Below are 18,833 nucleotides of genomic sequence, written 5' to 3'. Positions count from 1 at the left end.
AGAATATCTTTATGTGAATGGCTCTGTAACTTGGAATTACAGTTTCACTGTGCTATGTGGTCAAAAACCTGCTTATATTTGTCTGTATCTTATTTCATAATTGAATAATGAAACTATATTCAAGTTAATGTAACACTGATCTCTTCCAAAAAAAAAAAAATAATACGCTAGCATTAAAAAATCTATGTGGCATCATAATAGGCACCTGTCATTAATTATAATTTGATTTGAAAGTGGATTTTCTAAACAGTGCATATGTCCAGTTTATTGAGAATTATTTACTTAACTGACATAGACGTGTACACATTGGCTATTTAAATATTATGCCTAGTCCAAAAACACTTTTTCTTTTCCTGAGGAAGATTTGCCCTGAGCTAACATCTGTGCCAACCTTCCTCTAGTTTGTATGTGGGTGGCCGCCATAGCATAGCTGCTGACGAGTAGTGTAGGTCTGCACCCGGGAACTGAACCTGGGCCACTGAAGTGGAGGACACCAAACTTAACCACTAGGACATGGGGCTGGCCCCCAAGAACACTTTTTAAATCTACCTCATGAAATAATTATTCCCACAACCAACTAGAACAGTCTTAAGTATTTCACACTAAAACAGAGTTTTTAGAAGCCACCTAAATGACCAACAGCTGTTAAAATAATATCAACTCCAAGGGACTTGAAAACTTTGAATGTTCTTCTGCCATACAGATGCTCTGATTAACACAGTAGTCAACTAAAGGCCCCTATGCCCAGTTTGTTTTAACTTTCTCTCTCTCTTAGGGTGTCTTTGAAATTCTCTTTATTTCTATCTTTTTCAAAACTGCAATGAACCAGTGATTAGTAGTCAAGAAACTGTCACGTTGTATGGCTTCTGATTTAAAATTAGGAAATACCTGCCCTGAATGTGTATCCACGTACTAATACTCCCACCTCCAGACTGGACTTGCAGCCACCTTCAGCACAGCTCCCGTTGCTCTTCTCCTCTTTGCCTCTGTATCCTACCTCCCGTGTGGCTCTCTGGCCGCCAGCGTGGGCTCTCAATTATTCTTCGTTTCCATGGACTTCCCCAGTGGACGTTCCCTCTCCTCCCATGCCACCCTTGTGATCCTGAGAGACAAGAGAAGGTGAAGAGACCCTGGCATGTTAAAATCAGCCTCCAATTAGCATTTCTTCTTTACCTGGTTATGAGAAATTAAAGTCTATATCCTATCAACCTTGAGTTACATCATTTTACTTCGGCTTCAGGAGAAAGGGGAGTTGGGAATATAACCTGTTGGTCTCCTCTTACTGGACTATAAATCCCTTTAGGAAGAATTCGTTTCTAATTTGATTTGAGCCTACAACCACCATGTGAAGCTGGCAATTGTATCCCCCACATGACTTCGTAGAAATTTAGGCTCATCCTATAGAGCCTCTTTGGACCTTCCCACGTACACTTGATCAGTTGCTCTTCTGAGTCCTCCTTGTGCCCTGGAAAACTATTAGTATAGCACTTGTAACAGTTTATATTCTCATCGGTATATGTAAAACCAGCTCTGTTCACCTTAATTCTTACCGTGGAAGGAAGGGTGGTACAATGCATTAAAAACGTCTTGCTGTCAGCTGGTCAGGCACACACAAACTATTTTCTATAGTTCCTGTCCTCCAGCTTATAAATACACACATGCTATAAAAGCATCAATTTTTTTGCATCTCTATTTCTCCCAATAAGACCATTCATTTATGCAACTACGTATGTAAGGCACTGTGCTAGACACAGAGCCATCTACTAGCACCCCTATTTGTTGCTCCTCACGGGGGAAAGGATAAATAAGTGATGGGAGCAAGGGGATGGAGTCAAGTGGCAGCAGCTGTCTGAATAGAGAACCAAGTGCAGGGCAGAAACCCTGATTCCTACATATGCCACTCAAAACCAGGTGTTTGCAAGTCAGTTAATATCCGTGTGTCCTTTCATTTGTACGCATTTCTAATCAGAGAACTATTCTTTCATTTTAAAAAGGCACTTGAATTTTGAAGTTTTGTATTAAGGTATTTTACTGAATAGCTCATGCTTTCAGTGACAGTGGACTAACCAATTACCGATCAAGAGTAGCATCTGAATACACACGTTATGCCACTTTACTAGGAATACATTTTCATGGTTATTGTAACAGTGAAATCCTTTTTTATTCTGAGATCTTTCTGGCACTTCGGCAAATGAGTATTTGTATTGTGAGACAAATCCATTTCATATTTTTTCTGATCTTCAGTGCAGAGCTTTCCAAACTGCTCTGCCAGCGCTGGGTTAATTGGCACCCACTGGGCATTTTTCAAGGATTAGGCTTTAGGTAATTGATGTCCGTTCTTCCTGAAGCTCTAAATGAGGCGAGTTTGCAACCATCTTCCATTTTGGCCGATTTGTTGCTTGTGTCCATCATTTTCCTACTTTTTCCTAACAATGGGGCGATGGGGGAGCTGGATTACAGTTTTCCATTGGGCTTGAGCCATCTGACACACCATCACTGTTACTATGCCCTGGTGCCATCAACAGTCCAGCACTGAGATGACCAAAGGCTCTGTAGAGCCTCTACAGAGCTAGGCCAACTGATAAACCAACCAAGGTATTAACTGTGACCTAAATGTAACAATACTCAGTTATAAGAAAAACAGTCCAAGAGTGAATGGGGGGTTTTTTGGTTTTGTTTTTGCCAATTTAGATTTAATTACATTTAAAACATAAATATATTTAACTATAATCATTCAACAATGTCTCTAAACATATCATGAATAATCATTATTATAATTAAGTAGACTCTATGTTCTCTTTTTGCTAATTATTTTTAAAAGATAGTTTTAAATGTTATCCTTCATATGGCACTCTGTTACATAGCAGGGGCTTTACACATCTTATTTAAATGTCTAAAAGAATTTTAAACAAGACATTATCAATGAAAGTTAAATCTTTAAATGTTGATATATTTATTCATTTGGATTTAACAATTTATCACCTATGGAAGATTAACCAAGTTTTCAAAAAGGCTTTCCTTTTAAACAATCATTTTATCTTGTTAAACAAACAAGAAAAATTGTTACAGTCAGATGGTACAGTACAGAGGGTAACATCTTCCTATCATTAATTTGAGAAGTGATTGTGTAAAAATGCATTAATATGCATCAAGATCTGGATTTAGGATAGCTATTCTCTTATGGATTTTGATTGTCTGCAAAGCTAGATATAAATTCATGGTTCTCATGTGAAAAATGAAAATAATCACTAAAGATCAAGTTATTTAAAATAGGTAGGTAGTGCACATTCATGCTTAAGGTCAGGATCCTTTGTGGGGGGAATGGGAGACTTGTTTGGTAAGGTATAGAAGCTGTGTAAATACTAAGCAAAGGATTATGGTGATGATAATTTAAAAATAAACACTAGTAGGGGCTGGCCCGGTTGCATAGTCGTTAGGTTTGTGCATTCTGCTTCAGGGGCCCGGGATTCGCAGGTTCGGATCCCAAGAGTGGACCTACACCACCCATCAAGCCACGCTGTGGCAGTATCCCACTTACAAAAAAAAAAAAAAATGAAGGAAGATGGGCACAGATGTTAGCTCAGGGCCAATCTTCCTCAGCAAAAAAGAGGAAGACTAGCAACAGATGTTAGCTCAGGACCAATCTCCCTCACTAAAAAAACACAAAAAAAACAGAAAACCAAAACACCAGTAAATGAAAATTCTTATTGCTTATTTAAATTAACCATTTTAAAAACACTCCCAGTCTTCCTCCCTGAATTAACACTCTTCCTTACGCCTAAATTTACTGGGGAAAAAGGAGTTGTGGAAAATAACTTGAACTTTATTATAAATTACAAAATTGCCGTTCACTTAATCTCCTCTACTTTTTAGGCAGAGAATAAATTCCACGGTAATACTTAGAAGAAGAAAATGAAATTTGCGGTATTTTCATCTCTTTAAATAATCATTCTTACTATGTTCTTACTAAGTGAGCTGTGTCCAGAAAGTGTGGAATTCAGTTCTTGAATTCACCATGCAGCTTCTTCTTCCTACCGTGAACATGACCCAGAGAGAACGGTGACTTGATATTTAACCGATCCCTTTCGGCCTCATCTTCCTCATTGTATCTCTCATCTTCATCTTCATCTTCCACATCACTGCTCTGAGGACTGGAGGCCTGAGACCCTGAAGGGGAAGGCGGTACTGAGGAAGGCCTGGGATATTTAAATCCTTCTGTCTGTCAAAGACAAAAATAAGACACAGACATTATAATGACTTCTTGACTTTCAATGATGTAAACACTATTCATGTGCATTTAATAAAAAACATAGTAGGATATATTTTGTGGTCCGTTCAGGGACTATTAACTTTGATTCAGTTTGATTCTGGTACCACCAAGCTCAAGAGAGATTCATTACATAAACAGCTATCCTTTATTAAGCACTGAAATATGCCAGGTGCAGTACACACGTTATCTTATTTAATCTTTGTAACAACTCCGATAAATTTGTTCTTCCCATTTACAAAAGAAAATTGAGAGTTAGAGAGGACAAATGACTTGCCCAAGGTCACACAGCACATAGTGGTAGAGCCAAGATTTGTACCAGGGCAGTCATGACTCCAGAGCCTTTAATCTCAACTGCCATGTTACACTGCTGACATTGTCAGTCTCTGTGTCATCCTTCGGATTTGCTCACTGATGTTGCAGGACATGTGCAGCCTGGATATGCCATGGACGGTCACCACCAGAAAGAATCCTGGAAGCGAAGCCACTTAGCTGACCCTGAAATTCCACCAGTCACTTTTCTTTCAGTTAATGAGCAAATATCACTAGGTTTTGATCAAATTGACCTTCTACCTAAGATTCACTGAGATAACTCACTTGATAAACACATTAAACACCAGCTATGGGTCAGGCACCATACTGCCACCAAGGAAACAAAGATGACAAACGTGATCCCCTCCCTCTAGGAGTGCTCAGCTTGAATGGGGAGACCAATGTATAAAATTGTTACAGGGGCCGGCCCCATGGCACAGCAGTTAAGTGCACGTGCTCCGCTTCGTTGGCCCGGGATTTGCAGGTTCGGATCCTGGGCACGCACCAATGCACTGCTTGTCAAGCCATGCTGTGGTGGCATCCCATATAAAGTAGAGGAAGATGGGCACAGATGTTAGCCCAGGGCCAATCTTCCTCAGCAAAAAAGAAGAGGATTGCCATCGGATCTTAGCTCAGGGCTGATCTTCCCCACCAAAAAAAATAATAAAAATAAAAAAAAATTGTTACAGCACTTAGTCTGTATTTCAACTATTTTTATACATTATTATTATGTCATATATGTACAGTCATTTTAAGGTTAAGATACTTTACCTTAAAAAAATATAGAAAAAGAGCTGAATCCTGCAGTCAAGAACTGGCTCAGAGTAGATGCTCAATACTTCTTAGTTAAATAAGGAGATAAATGGATGACTACAGCTGAATTACCATCAAGTGGAGTGTCTGCCTCTAAATAAGCTAAGCAATTAACTCTGTTAGAATCGTGCAGATTGAGGGATTTACAAAACCCTTTCACCTTTTCTATGGGCAAATTTTCCCTGGGTTAATTTTCTAGATCTGTTCCTCTAGACACCTGATATAGGTGAAACATAAGTTGTGCTATTAGACAAAATTGTGTATGATAAAAATGACCCCTGATCGGGAAATTACATCTGAACTCAGAGGATCTATGAATACTTGATGAGGATCCATAGCTTTTGGGAATCCCTGAATTGGATGACTCTTGTAATTGGGCATATTCCTGTGGAGACACGGAATCTTATCTGTGGAGATGTACACAAGCTATTGGCTCCTGTGGGGCATGGAACAACTGAGCTGAGATGGATCTCATACCCAATGGTATGGGTCTCATCTTTTTGCACCTAAGCTTTCACCTGGTGGGTAGGGGGGCAAAGAAGTTCAGTTCTTGGACCGCTACATAGATTGCTGTAAGGACTAATCCTTCTGAAGAGAAATGCCTGTTGCTGCCCTACTTCAAGCTGTGTTTCCTGCTTATATCCTTCTAGGTGAATCTGATGACCAGTGGCCTAGTCTCAGGAATACAATGTCCAGTTGGACTTTAGAAGACTCCCTGGTGGGCACTGCTGAATGGAACAGAAATGCTCCTCTTGCCCAATTCCTCCTGTGGTGCTTGAATTCACTTTATATTACTCCTGCCAAGTAGTCACCCTATATTAAACACTTCCTCAGACAGCAAATTAACTTCCTGTTAAAGCAGTCCAGTTTAGTTTTGAACAAGTTTCAAAAGAATGGATGTCTAATGGAGCGGTTTTAAGCATCAAGGCAGAGAGAATTTTAATATGGGGGTGCTTCTCCAGTGACATGAATTAGCTGACTGTCTGCTGATCCCATACGTAAGGCTAACTCTGAATCGGGGGCTTTGACTTGATCTCATTTGTCAGTTCCTCTATTCTTTGCTTTGATACCACACTATGAAAAAGCATAATAGTTTGTGTACTTCCAATTAAAAGGCATTGTTAGAACTTATCACAAATAAGAAATTTAGCTTTCAAAACAAATAACCCATACATAAAGTATTTACCGTTGGTGGTGATGTAGGTTCCATATGGAATTTATCTGGAAAAGCTCTGCTTAATGTCAGGTGCCTGGCATGCTGGTAATACTATGACAGAAGACCAATTCACAGGTTAAAAAAAAGATTTATATACCTCAATAACCAAATTATTATATAAAATATTACTCTCCTAGTTATGAAATATATTTTTTAGAAAGTAGCAGCTTTCACCCTAAGTTTGAGAATCAGAAAAAAATTGACAGTTTATAATGTTATTATTTTTCAATGACTAGGTAAAGAAATACCATAAAATATTGGAGGGAAAAGCCATACTGGCCTCACTGAACACTGAATTGAGCACTAAGGTGATTGAAAACACTGGTTTCATTCTACAGAGAAGCAGTATGTCGTGGGGAAACAGATGGGGCCTGAATAATCAAACAAACTGGATTTAAATCCTGCTTCAGACCTTAAGTAAGAAACATAACTTCTAAAGGCTTTATCATTCTGCTTTCATTATAAAATGAAGACAGGGAAATTAATCATCCAGGGTTGTAAGGAGCACTGGCATTCGCGTGTGTAGATGCTCAGCAAATGGCAGCAACTATCATTTGTCTGGGGAGTTTAACCATATCTAAGCAGATACATTATGTGAAGGCAAAGTCAATTTATTTTTTATTAAATCATCCAGTGCTAAGATATATGAACATCTGGGTATTTATAAACCTTTTGCATGATTGAAAGAAGATATTTACTCTATTTATTTTAAAAAACAATAATATTCCCACTCCCCACTGTAGCTAAGGAATATGATCACATTATCTCTTAGAGTGAAACAAAGTAGGGACTTTTCTCTTGATGTTCCCCTCATCTTCATGAAACATTTCTACAGACCTGTAATGCATCACGTTAAGCATTGACAATAGAATAACTAGTAGATTAGGGCTAGATCCTGATGGACTTGCTATTATGGGCTCAGATTAAAGGGGAAGAATTGAGTTTAGGATATTACAAACTCATATTAAGTAAAAAAAATACATGAAAACATCATTGAGATTTTAACAATTATGATACTGAGTTGACTTGACAGATTATGACTAGAATCAAGACTTTCGTAGTCCAGTGGGATTTTTAAAGTGGTCCTCTGTGTTGATCACAAACTTGCTTACTCTGCCCAAATATCTCCAATCCAGAAGATCTGAGAGCCTCTCAGTTCGGTTCCTCTGGATAATTCTTTGGCGGCGTGACTGTTTGCAAAATCCATAGAGAAACTTGGTCAGCTGGTTGCAAGAATCATCCGGAGAGCAGAACCGCCTGTCAACAATGTAAATACCTGAAGGGCACAAAAGCCAAGCCTGGGTAAAAGTAGAGCTGAGCTTAGAGCATTTCTTCTCCTGTCCCTTAGGTTCTATCATAGACCATACGCATTATCCACGCCCTGACTCCCCTACTGCCTCTGCTTTATCTTTTCCCTTCCGAGGTTGTGTTTCTTTTGTGATCTCCTTCTAATGGTTTACAACTGTCATCAACACACAGCCAACAAAATGGATCTCACTAAAAAAACATCTGGCAGTATAGGGATACTCTGGATCACTGATTCTCCTCCGAGCTGCTGACTAACTAGAATCTCAGGGTGAGACCTGGGTATCAGGGCTTTTTAGGCTCCCCGGGGTTCCCACATGCAGCCATGGCTGAGAACCACAGCTCCAGCCTGAGGAAAGAGAACAGTGAGGATGCAACTCTGGAAGACCAGGGAATTGGCAAGGTGTCCGCAGAGAACCCATCCTACTGGAACTCTTCTTGCTGCTAGGCAACATGGACATATAGATGGTGACACGCAAATTCTCCTGTCGTCATTCATTAAACAATGTAAATGAATTTTGCTAACTTGACACGGAGCTTTTAAATAATTACGCCGACCAATATACCATGTACTCTAAGCCCATGGTTATTGTAATCTCACTTCTAAGTAGCAGAGGGCCAAACCAGTTCAGAAAAAAAAAAAGATAAAGGGCAAGGTTTGTCCAAGTTTAGCACTTCTTTTGCAGTTTGTCTTTTGGGCAATATATTTAATTTTTTGTGTGTGAGGAAGATTGGCCCTGAGCTAACATCTGTTGCCGATCTTCCTCTTTTTGCTTGAGGAAGATTCTCCCTGAGATGACATCTGTGCCAATCTTCCTCTATTTTGTATTTGGGACGCCTCCGCAGTGTGGCTGGATGAGTGGTGTGTACGTCTGCGCCTGAGATTTGAACCCGCCAACCTCCAGCCGCTGAAGGGGAGCAGGCGAACCTAATCATTATGCCACCGGGCCAGATCACTTTTAATTAAACAAGAAGTATAAACATTAGTTTAATCATCAGGATAGCTTTAGAGTTAGGCTCTATAAAGGCCCTGTGCTTTGGTTAGAGGTCATGTCGCCCTGGATTGGGTTAATGATGAAAAACCTCACCGTATGCAGTCGGATCAGCCACGTGCTCCTGCATGAAACAGCCAAAGCCGGAGAGGTTGGTTGTCACACTGGGGATGCCCATCACAGTGCATTCAGCTGCCAGGGGAAATAGACAAAGGCTTGGCCTCAGACCAGCTTCTATATCCTCTGATGCACGCAGAGGAGAAAAAAAGCCCGAGTCTACCTAATAATAGTGATGTTTACTTTGCGCCAGGCACAGCGCTAAGTTCTATACATGTATTAACTCAGTTAATCTTCTCAAGCACCCTGTGAAGTGAGGCTATTGTTATCCCATTTTACCGATGAAGAAATTGTGGTGCAGAGAGGTTAAATAGCATGCCCAACCTTGAAGCCAGGAGCCCAGCTCCAGAGCTCTTGAGTGGAACTGCTCCTCTATGCTGCTTCTCCCTTTCCAGCTGGTTTCGGGTTTTGCTCCATTCTAAGCTTGTGTCTCTAAGTCTTCGGTGGGTTCATGGCGTAGGTAAACATGTTTTGGATATGACCAGCTTCTCCCATCATATGCACCTCCCTTGGCACTAATCCCTTCCACTTTCATAGATGCTCAGCAAACATTTAATCTCTTTTAGTCCTCTCACCTTTTAGTCAAAACCTGTTTTTCCAAAAATATCAGATAGGTCTTTAGAAACGTTACCACTCTCAAGGATGTCTGCATTTCTAACAAAGAATTTATATTTGATTATGGAATTACTCTTGCCTGTCTAGCAGGGATGGGTGGGAAAGAAAGAGATTTCCCCATTACCCATGAAGTGATAGGATTTAAGTAGTGTCCTTTTCTCCTGATCTGTGAGTATTTCTTCCTGGTTTAGCTCTAGAGAACAGTGCTTTCCTAATTTTTGAGGGGGTGGTAGAGGAGAGAAAAGTGGGATGGGGATTATCGACCCATTTGAGAATCTGATGAAAACTCTGGAATTCCTTCCCAGAAAAATTCTCATACATATATGTGTGTGTGTGTGTATATATATGTATATACACACACACACAAAAAAAATTTTGCCTACATTTCTATGGAACTTCACAGATCCTTATTTTTGTTAAATACTCTTTAACACACATGTAGTAAAATGCCAAGTACCCAGGTAAGCTGAATATATGTTCATTGAATGAATAATGAAATAAGTGCTTATGTTCATTGAGTTTTCTCAAAACAAAAAACACAGATTTCAACGAATACTTTCTGGAGTGAATTAGAGTTTGTATCACATAAAACAATTATTTCTTTAAAAGTTAGGGAGTTACCTAATATGCTAACGCCAAACTTATACCACCAGAGATATCGTTATTTCTGTAACTGTAGGTTAGGTGGGGAGTGGCCAGCTTTCTTTGGTTAATTTAAAACAGAGAATGACTCATTCACTATGGAGTATTTGCCAACCCCTTTTCCCATCTACTTATCTTTTATAACAGCTTTGCTAGCCTTTATCTTAAAACGTTAGATATACATCCTTTTTCATTTCAGGTTAAGTTTAACTTTCTCCTATAAAATGACATTTTGTTGGAAAGTCTGCTGTAAGTTATAGAACACTCTCTTTACTCAAGAGAAATGACTTCCCACATTCCCTCAGTCACTCATGCTTTGGTTTTGTGCTTCTGTATGCTTGATACTTCCAATAGTACATTATGTTACTTACTAGAAACAATAGGAACAAGAGTCAATAACAAAGTGTTAAGTTCATCAGTGAAATGTGTGTTTTATGTATCTTGAAAGACAGATACTCTATTATAAACAATTTAATATAATTATGTGGACATTTCATAAGTAACAAGATACCACCTTCACAAAAGTGGAACTGATGCCAATAACGATTTTTAGAACCACAAGAGAGATAGCTGGAGGAATTAGATCAATAACTTTCCTATGTCCTGTTTCAAGAAGGGATAATCCTTTATCTATTTTTCCCAAGAGTTTTCATGTTTTTACAACTGCTGGCAAATTATTCATGGTGCACCTAGAACAACAGAATAGGACCTTATGTCAAAAGCTACAGAGCCCTCATGTCGCTCCTATTGTAAAAATTCCTTTAAAAAATTCCTATTTATTTAGAATTTTTAATTCTATATTTAAATTCTGGAATCAGAATGCAAAGATTTGAAAAGTTCTGTGTCTCTATAATTCAGCCTATGATCTCCCTAATCGTGACTGCTGCTGCCCCTTATTTGGGCAATGATGACATCGAGATGCAGAAGGCAAAACTTATTAATTATAAATAAAAATTTTTCCTAAACCTTTTCTTTTAAAATTGTAAATGGAATTTTTCAAAACTAGGAGGAAAATCTCTGATTACCAATACGAGATGGAAAAGTCATTATTGTATTCTTTGCATGGCATGTATTTAAAAGTATTTGTTTCCTTTTTGATTAAGCATTTCAGTACAAATTGACGGTTCTTGATGCTAATGGCAGCCATGCTAGTTGGAGCCAGAAAAGAAAAATAGACAGTGGATCTGAGAACCCACCATTGTGAAAAACAAGGTGGGGGGAGAGGGGAAGGGGAAGAGGGTCTGAATGCAATATCATTGGGCATAATACCACTGAAATGGCATTTTATCTTAAAAGTACCTCTTTTTGAGAGACAAGAGTGTGAAGAAGATTTTTCACTGTACACGTTTTTATACTATTTGTTTCTCTAACCACGTGAATATGTTACTATTAAAAATTAAATACATCTATTAATTATTTTAAAAAGAGAATTCTTCTGAAATAAGTTTTAGAGAACAATTTTGCTGGACCGTTGTTTCTCATATTAACCAATTTCTGCTTCACATTAATAGAAAGGACTGGTGGAGATAATGAAATATTATATTATAGAACATTCTTTCTGCAGGGATGCAATTAGGCAATAACTCAGATACCCACTAAAATATGCCCAACAACCTGGTATACTTACGTAATCTCTGTCTTTATTCTTAGGTCAGGACCTACAAAGCATAAAATTGACCCCAAGGTAGATCCAACTAAAATCAATTTTAAAACAAACTGCAAAATCAAAACCTTAGGATAAATTACATATCAATTTGAATATTACATACATATACATAAAATAAAATATTAATATAATTCAAAACATTCCACAATCTATACATGTCACATACCTGGAGTATAGCCCCATGGTTCATAGTATGATGGAAATACTCCAAGATGACAACCTCGGACAAACTCTTCATAATCCATGGGTAATAAGGGGCTGGTGGAGGAAAGGAACTCTGGGTGCAAAATCACCTAAAAAAGGAAAATTCTAATGAGAAAAAAAAGAGAGAAAGAAGAGATTAAAGCAAAAAAATCTCCTACAATTTGGTTATTTCAATACCATAGAATCCTTGTGTTCTAGATTCAGGGGTAAAAAAAGGAGAGAGAGAGAGAGATGAGAAAAAAGAACAAGAAAAAGCCTGGGTGCTTTTATCTCCTCCCTCCATTCTGTGTAAGAATTGACTCTGTAGACTTACTTTCCCTCAGGTGCTAAGCCCTAGGCTGGAGGATAGTGAGTTAGTGTGCCCATTTTTGTTCTCATGCTAAACTACATCCTCCAACCCAGCCTCTATCAGCAATAAAGTTTTTATTTGGTTCTCTAACTGCTTGCCCCTGTCCTATTTCTCAATTTGTTCCTGCCTTGAACAGGAAAGAGAGGAGTTATTTAATGGACTACCCTCACATGCCCCAGGCATGAGTTAGCCAAGTGAAATGGACCTAAGGGACAGGGAAGATGTTCTAGGAATCTTATCTAGATTAGATCAGACCAGAAGCCCTCATCCATACCACCGTTCTCTCTCACCTGGAGGCAGTCGCTTCCTAACCTAACTCCCTGCTTCTGTTCCACTAAGGTCTCTACTCAACACAACAACCAGAGTGAACCTTTAGAAATGTCAGCCACTCCTCTGCTCAAAATCCTTCGGTGGCTTCACATTCCACTCAGAGTAAAAACCAAAGTGTTTACCATGGCCTCTAAGCAGTGGTGTGCTGGTAAATGTTTAAGAGCCGAAAAACTAAAGTATAAATATATATTTGTACCTAAGTTTACTACACATTTTACTGATATAAAGGATGTGTAGCATACAATTTCCAAATAGTAAAAAATGTACACACAAAAACCTGCACACAGATGTTTATATCAGCTTTAATTTGTAATTACTAAAACTTAGCAACCAAGATGTCCTTCAGTAGGTGAATGGATAAATACGCTGTGGTACATCCAGACAATGGAATATTATTCAGTGCTAAAAAGGAATGAGCTATCAAGCCATTAAAAGACATGGCGGAATCTTAAATGTATATTACCAAGTGAAAGAAGCCAATCTGAAAAGGTCACATATTGTATGATTCCAACTATATGATATTCTAGAAAAGTCAAAACTATGAAGACAGTAAAATGATTAGGGCTTGGTGGGGTAGGGTTGAATAGGCAGAGCAGAGAGGATTTTTAGGGCAGCAAAACTATTCTGTATGATGCTATAATAGTGGATACATGTCATCATAAATTTATCAAAACCGATAGAACATACCACAACAAGAGTGAACTCTAATGTAAACTATGGATCTTTGGTGATGATAATGTGTCAATGTAGGTTCAGTTGCAACAAATATACCACTGTGGTGCAAGATATTGACAATTGGGGAGGCTATGTGTGTGTGGGGGAGGGGGTTATATGAGAACTCACTGTACTTTTTGCTCAGTTTGCTGTGAACCTAATACCTCACCAAAAAATAAAGTCTATTAAAAATATATACAATCCTCCTTATTGTAAATTCTATATAGTCAAATGCTCCAAAATGCCTTTGTTGATTTTTGCAAAAATCTTGTATTTGTAATCAAGTTGTGGTTTCAATTGATGACTGAATGTAATTCTGACATAAATGTTGATTGATTCCTTTGCTAATGAGTAAAAAAAGTGGAATAGAGAGATGCATGTCAGAACTTCAGAGGTTCATCAATTACATGAGTGACTTCTTTGCTGAGTTGGATATTAGCTTTTAAATAACGGAAAAATATTTCCTCATATTTTTGTGCCACTCAATTTTGTGTAATGACTATAGACACAAGACTTTTAAGTTTAATTTGCCTTGCTAATATTTCTCCACCACTTTCTTAAGTCTAGACCATCAATACACAGTTAATCAAGCCATGATGTGTGGTGTTCACCTATTTTCCCACTGTAAATGAAATACTCCCGCCATGGCCAATTTCAAGCTATCAATGTGATGTCACTGAACTGGAGATGGGAAGAGCAGTAGCACATCATTACAGAGTATTTCCACCACGTGGGTACAATTGCCATAAATAACCTGAAGAGCTAGGTAATAGTAAAGTGTAGTAAACCATTAGGGTGCAATGAGTTTTGAACATTACCTTTCTTTTTAATATGACTGATTTATTTTTAAGTTTGCATAATTTAATTTTAAACAGTGGCTGTGTTTAAACTTGCTCACAAAATTTCTGAAAATTTAACAATTGGCTCTCATGCTCTGGTATGAGCCAGTTCTGAGACTGCACTGTCGTAATGTTCTGCAAAGGCAGAGACAAGAGGGAGCATGGCTATAATTGGAAGGTTGTGAATAGAATACTACTTCACTGGTCACCTGGATGAACGAATTCTCCTATTTATTAAAGTTCTTCCTGAACTATGATTAGGCTATCTGTCAGCCTCCCCCATAGCTAAATAGTTATTAAAAATAAATAAAATCTGATTTTAAAGTACTGGGATTATATATATATATACACATTGTTATATTATATTACTATTATATATATAATATTATATATATACATTATTATATTATATTACTATTATATATATAATATTATATATATATTAGTGCCTTATAAAAGAAAGAGAGAGAGATTCCTAGCCCCTTCTACCACGTGAGGACACAGTGAGAAGGTGCTGTCTATGAACCAGGGAGAGGGTCCTCACCAGATCTCAACCAGGCTGGTAACTTGATCTTGGACTTCCTAGCCTACAGAACCGTGAAAAATAAACGTCTGTTGTTTATAAGCCACCTAGTCTGTAGTCTTTTGCTATAGCAGCCCTAATAGACTAAGACCATCCCCCTCACTAAGATACCGCTCCATTTAACTAGCCTCCCTCCACAGCCACTCCCTCACATGCGAGACACCTGCCTCACTCCACTCTGGCTCTGACCCTCTGCCCACAAGCTGCTCCCCTCTGTGTGGGCTCACCCTGCCTGGCCTCTGACTCCTTTCCCTGGACTTCCACAGCACTCTCTCTCCCTCTTCCAGTGTAGACACTTACCTTGTGTTGCCCCACCTCATGGCTTTAGAACTGAATTGTTCAGGAAGGAAAGGGAAAGAGTAAGGGAGAGGAAGAGAAAAGGAAAAAGAAACTGTCTTTTTAACAAGCACACTTTACTTTTTATTTTTTATTCATGGAATAAGTATATATTCTTCCAAAGAGATGGCTTTGAAAAAAATACCCTAATTTGAACATATAATAATAATGATAACAGTTGAGTAATATTTTATTATAAACAATTTTCATATATATTTCCTCATTTAATCTTAGCAGGATTGTGAGATGGTTAGAATAGACAGTCTCATTGTCCTAATTTTAGAAATAAGTAAACTAAGATTTTATAGGTATTAGTTATATCTCAGCAGATCCATAAATAGGAGATATGTTAAACTTAAGAAATAAAATGGTAAAATGCCCCAACACAGTACCTAAAAATGATGGTTTATTCAGTCACAAGAATCACAAATTGGCAAAGTAAAAATGGATAAAATATTTTCCTCCTTAAACATGATTTTTGAGTTCAGATTATGTGCAAAGCACTGCACTAGGAAAAGAGACAGAAAACATGGATACTGACTGTGTCTGGGCACCAGCAAATTGGCAGCCCATTATACTGTCTTGGCAAATATCAACAAAGAGGGATTTGAAAGGCATTGTGCCTACTTTGGCATTTCCAAGCTTAGGGAAATTTGTACTCTCCAAAGCCCGTTTTGGAACATGAAAACGTCATGGCTCATTCGTTTTGTTCCCAGCCAAATAGAATGACAGCACAACTAAAATAAGAAAACAGCTGCTCTGGGCCCTAAAACAGCTAATGCAGAAACCCGGAGCGGAGGAAAGGATATGAGAGATCAGCCCAAGGTTAGAGGGAGGCTTACATGAGATCCTGTGTACAAAAGCCCCCAGCAGAGCTCTTGGCTCACAGCAGGCCCTGCACCAGTCGGGAAAAAACAAATAAACAAGCAAAAACCTGTCTGACTGTATTTATCCTCCGTGGGAAGTAAGGTCCCAGGAAGTTAGTTTATGTTCACAGGGCAGCAGCACAGGCTTGAGACCTGAAATCTGCAGTCTAGACTTTTCTCACTATATCCTGCTGTCAAGGCAGGGTCAATGATAAGTTCAAATTCGAAATAATCTGCAATGTTTCCTGAATCAAATGGTCATATTCCTATAAAAAATTTATCAATCCAGTGGAGAGTTAAGAACCACTCTATAGCATTCTATAAATAATACACACAAGACCTGAGTTAGTATCAAGCCTTTGGGATACTACTAATAAAATAAAATACCTAATTCTGCTTTGACCAAAGTTTATCTTAGTGTTTTGAGTGTATATTGTTAGAAAGGGGCTATTCTTTCATTTCTTTGGTGTATGAGTGTGTGTATTTTCTTTATGATCATAATCAATGAATATCTCAAAATATTCATGAGTTTAACTACATAAACATGATTTGTATGAAACAAACTTCCTTTTCCATTCACTCTACATAAGCTGTGTGCTTTTATATCTCTGTTCCTTTTCATCTACTTCTTGTTCTGCCTGGTGAGCCCTCTCTCCTTCCTGTCATTTGCATGGTGAATTGCTCATTGATCAAGATCTAGCTAACATATCATCTCTTTTATAAAACATTTTATTAAATCCTGCAGGCAAAGATAAATCCTCTATCTTCTACTCTGGCCAAACTCTGTTCACACTTCTCTTCTAAAAAATATTGAGTACCCATTTCGTACTGGACTAAGTACTAATAAAAGCTAACATTTATTCTGCATTTACTATGTGCCAGGGACTGTGCTAAAAGCCGCATCTATTATTTATTTAATCCTCACAACAATTCCATGAGCATGGGGCTATATTATCACCATTTTACAAATGAGAAGACCCAGGTACAGGTAGATTAAGTAAACTTAAAAATTGAATAAGTGGGAGAGATTTAAAGTCAGACAGCATAAGTATCATCTTTAAGGACTTGGCATACTGCCTCCTTTATGGGTGTGGCAGCCCTGAATTTGCTGCTCAGATTTCCTTCAAGAGATCCCGGCCCAGGGATCTTGACTGACGGCCCCAACTGTCTCCCCTCTGGATCCACCACAGCATCTGTAGCCTATAGGACTGGCACAGATGGGTACAAGTGCCAACCCATTTCTGCCCAATGGGTGGTTCTTTTAATGGGCAACTTTTGCTTGGGGAATTCCTATCCCTATTAATAGAAATCCCTATTAAAACCGTCGAATTCAATTGCTCATAGAATAAGGCACTCATCTGCCTGCCAACTTGAAACTGTTTTGGTAGGTGGAAGGTACCCATGAAGGTAAAATATAAAGAAAAGATTGTTGAATACAGGAAAATGTTGTATATAGTAACACTAATATATTAACGGGCATCTTTTGTATTAAGAAAGGAAGCACTGTAAAATAATTCTGAATTTGTGTTAGCTGTAGATTGATTATACTGCTGAAAACTATTGTTGTTGTTTTGTTTTTGTGGGCATATGAGCACGTGTGCGTGTGCGTGTGTGTGTGTGTGTGTGTTTTCTCCCATTAACAGACAAGCCATGTTGAGTGGTCCTGGAGCACTGCTTTTCTCCTTTATGAGTCACAACATAGTGTGGCTATGTGTGCATTTTTTTTTTTTACATATGTGCGAGTTTTTCATTAAATACACTTGATTTTCTGTAAAAAAAAAAAAAAAAGCTGACTTCTTGCAAACTGAGCTCTCTCTTCACAGTGTCTGACTGCACCTCTCTGCCTGCTCTTGCTTTCAACCTCTTTATCCTTCACAGGCATTTCTGCCAAGAAGTGTTTTCATATCTAATCCCGTCTTGGGGTCTGCTTCTCAGAGGATGAAGACTGAGAAAATGTATATGAGATAAAATTGTTGCTCAAAGAACTCCCAGTATCTCTGGTGAAATGGATACATAAATTAAAAATATATATACAATTCAATGTGATGATTCCTATAATTGCTGTAGATATAAAGTGTCTTGGGAACACAGATAAAGAAACAATTGTTTTGTCTGGAGTAGGTGAATGTATATTAAGGAAAAGTGCAAGGAAGAGATGATTTTTAGGTTGGATCCCAAAGGACTTGTTAGAATGGCTGAGATATTGGGTGTTTCAGAAAGAGGGAATAATATCAGCAAAGATACAGAGGCATGAAAGTGTTGAATATATTTAGGAAATAAGGTACTTGTCCATTCCTGGGAAATTGCTTCACTGTTATCACACTTTTAAAAAAAAAAAAAAAAACATAGATCAACAGAGCATACTTTGTTCAAAGCTTCCAATTTCAAGGGACCTTCGAGCTTTGGTCTTCCCAAGAGCAACGGAAGCATGAAACCATAGCCAGCCTCATGACCTATCCTTCCTTTTCACCCTATCACATCCTCCCTTCCATCTGTATTTATTGTACACAACATGTGCCAGGCATGGAGAGATCATCAGAGGAAGATCCACAGATTTAGATATGGGTGTGACATCAAAGGTTCTGAGAAAAACAGAAGTCTACAGGGAGGTAAGAGGCTTTCTTGCCCCCATTATTTCTTTTGCAAGAGACAAAAAATTGAGAAGGA

General features: G+C 38.3%; 1 protein-coding gene across 1 annotated transcript in view; it reads right to left on the bottom strand.

Moving 5' to 3' along the window:
* Positions 1 to 3,927: 3,927 nt before the first annotated feature.
* GYS2 (glycogen synthase 2) overlaps positions 3,928 to 18,833 on the bottom strand; it is a 53,779-nt gene continuing 38,873 nt past the window's right edge. Inside the window, exons 12-16 of the mRNA XM_004435439.2 lie at positions 12,112 to 12,238; positions 9,002 to 9,097; positions 7,721 to 7,884; positions 6,579 to 6,659; positions 3,928 to 4,219 (exon numbers count right to left, since the gene is read on the bottom strand). Of these exons, the coding sequence (XP_004435496.1) occupies positions 3,998 to 4,219; positions 6,579 to 6,659; positions 7,721 to 7,884; positions 9,002 to 9,097; positions 12,112 to 12,238 (690 nt within the window). The 3' untranslated portion in view covers positions 3,928 to 3,997. The remainder of the gene's footprint in view (positions 4,220 to 6,578; positions 6,660 to 7,720; positions 7,885 to 9,001; positions 9,098 to 12,111; positions 12,239 to 18,833) is intronic.

This window comes from Ceratotherium simum, chromosome 17 (genome assembly GCF_057802395.1).
Source record: "Ceratotherium simum simum isolate JZ-2026a chromosome 17, ASM5780239v1, whole genome shotgun sequence".
Taxonomy (NCBI): domain Eukaryota; kingdom Metazoa; phylum Chordata; class Mammalia; order Perissodactyla; family Rhinocerotidae; genus Ceratotherium; species Ceratotherium simum.
Note: the sequence above shows the minus strand (reverse complement) of the source record. Positions and strands in the feature narration are given on the sequence as shown.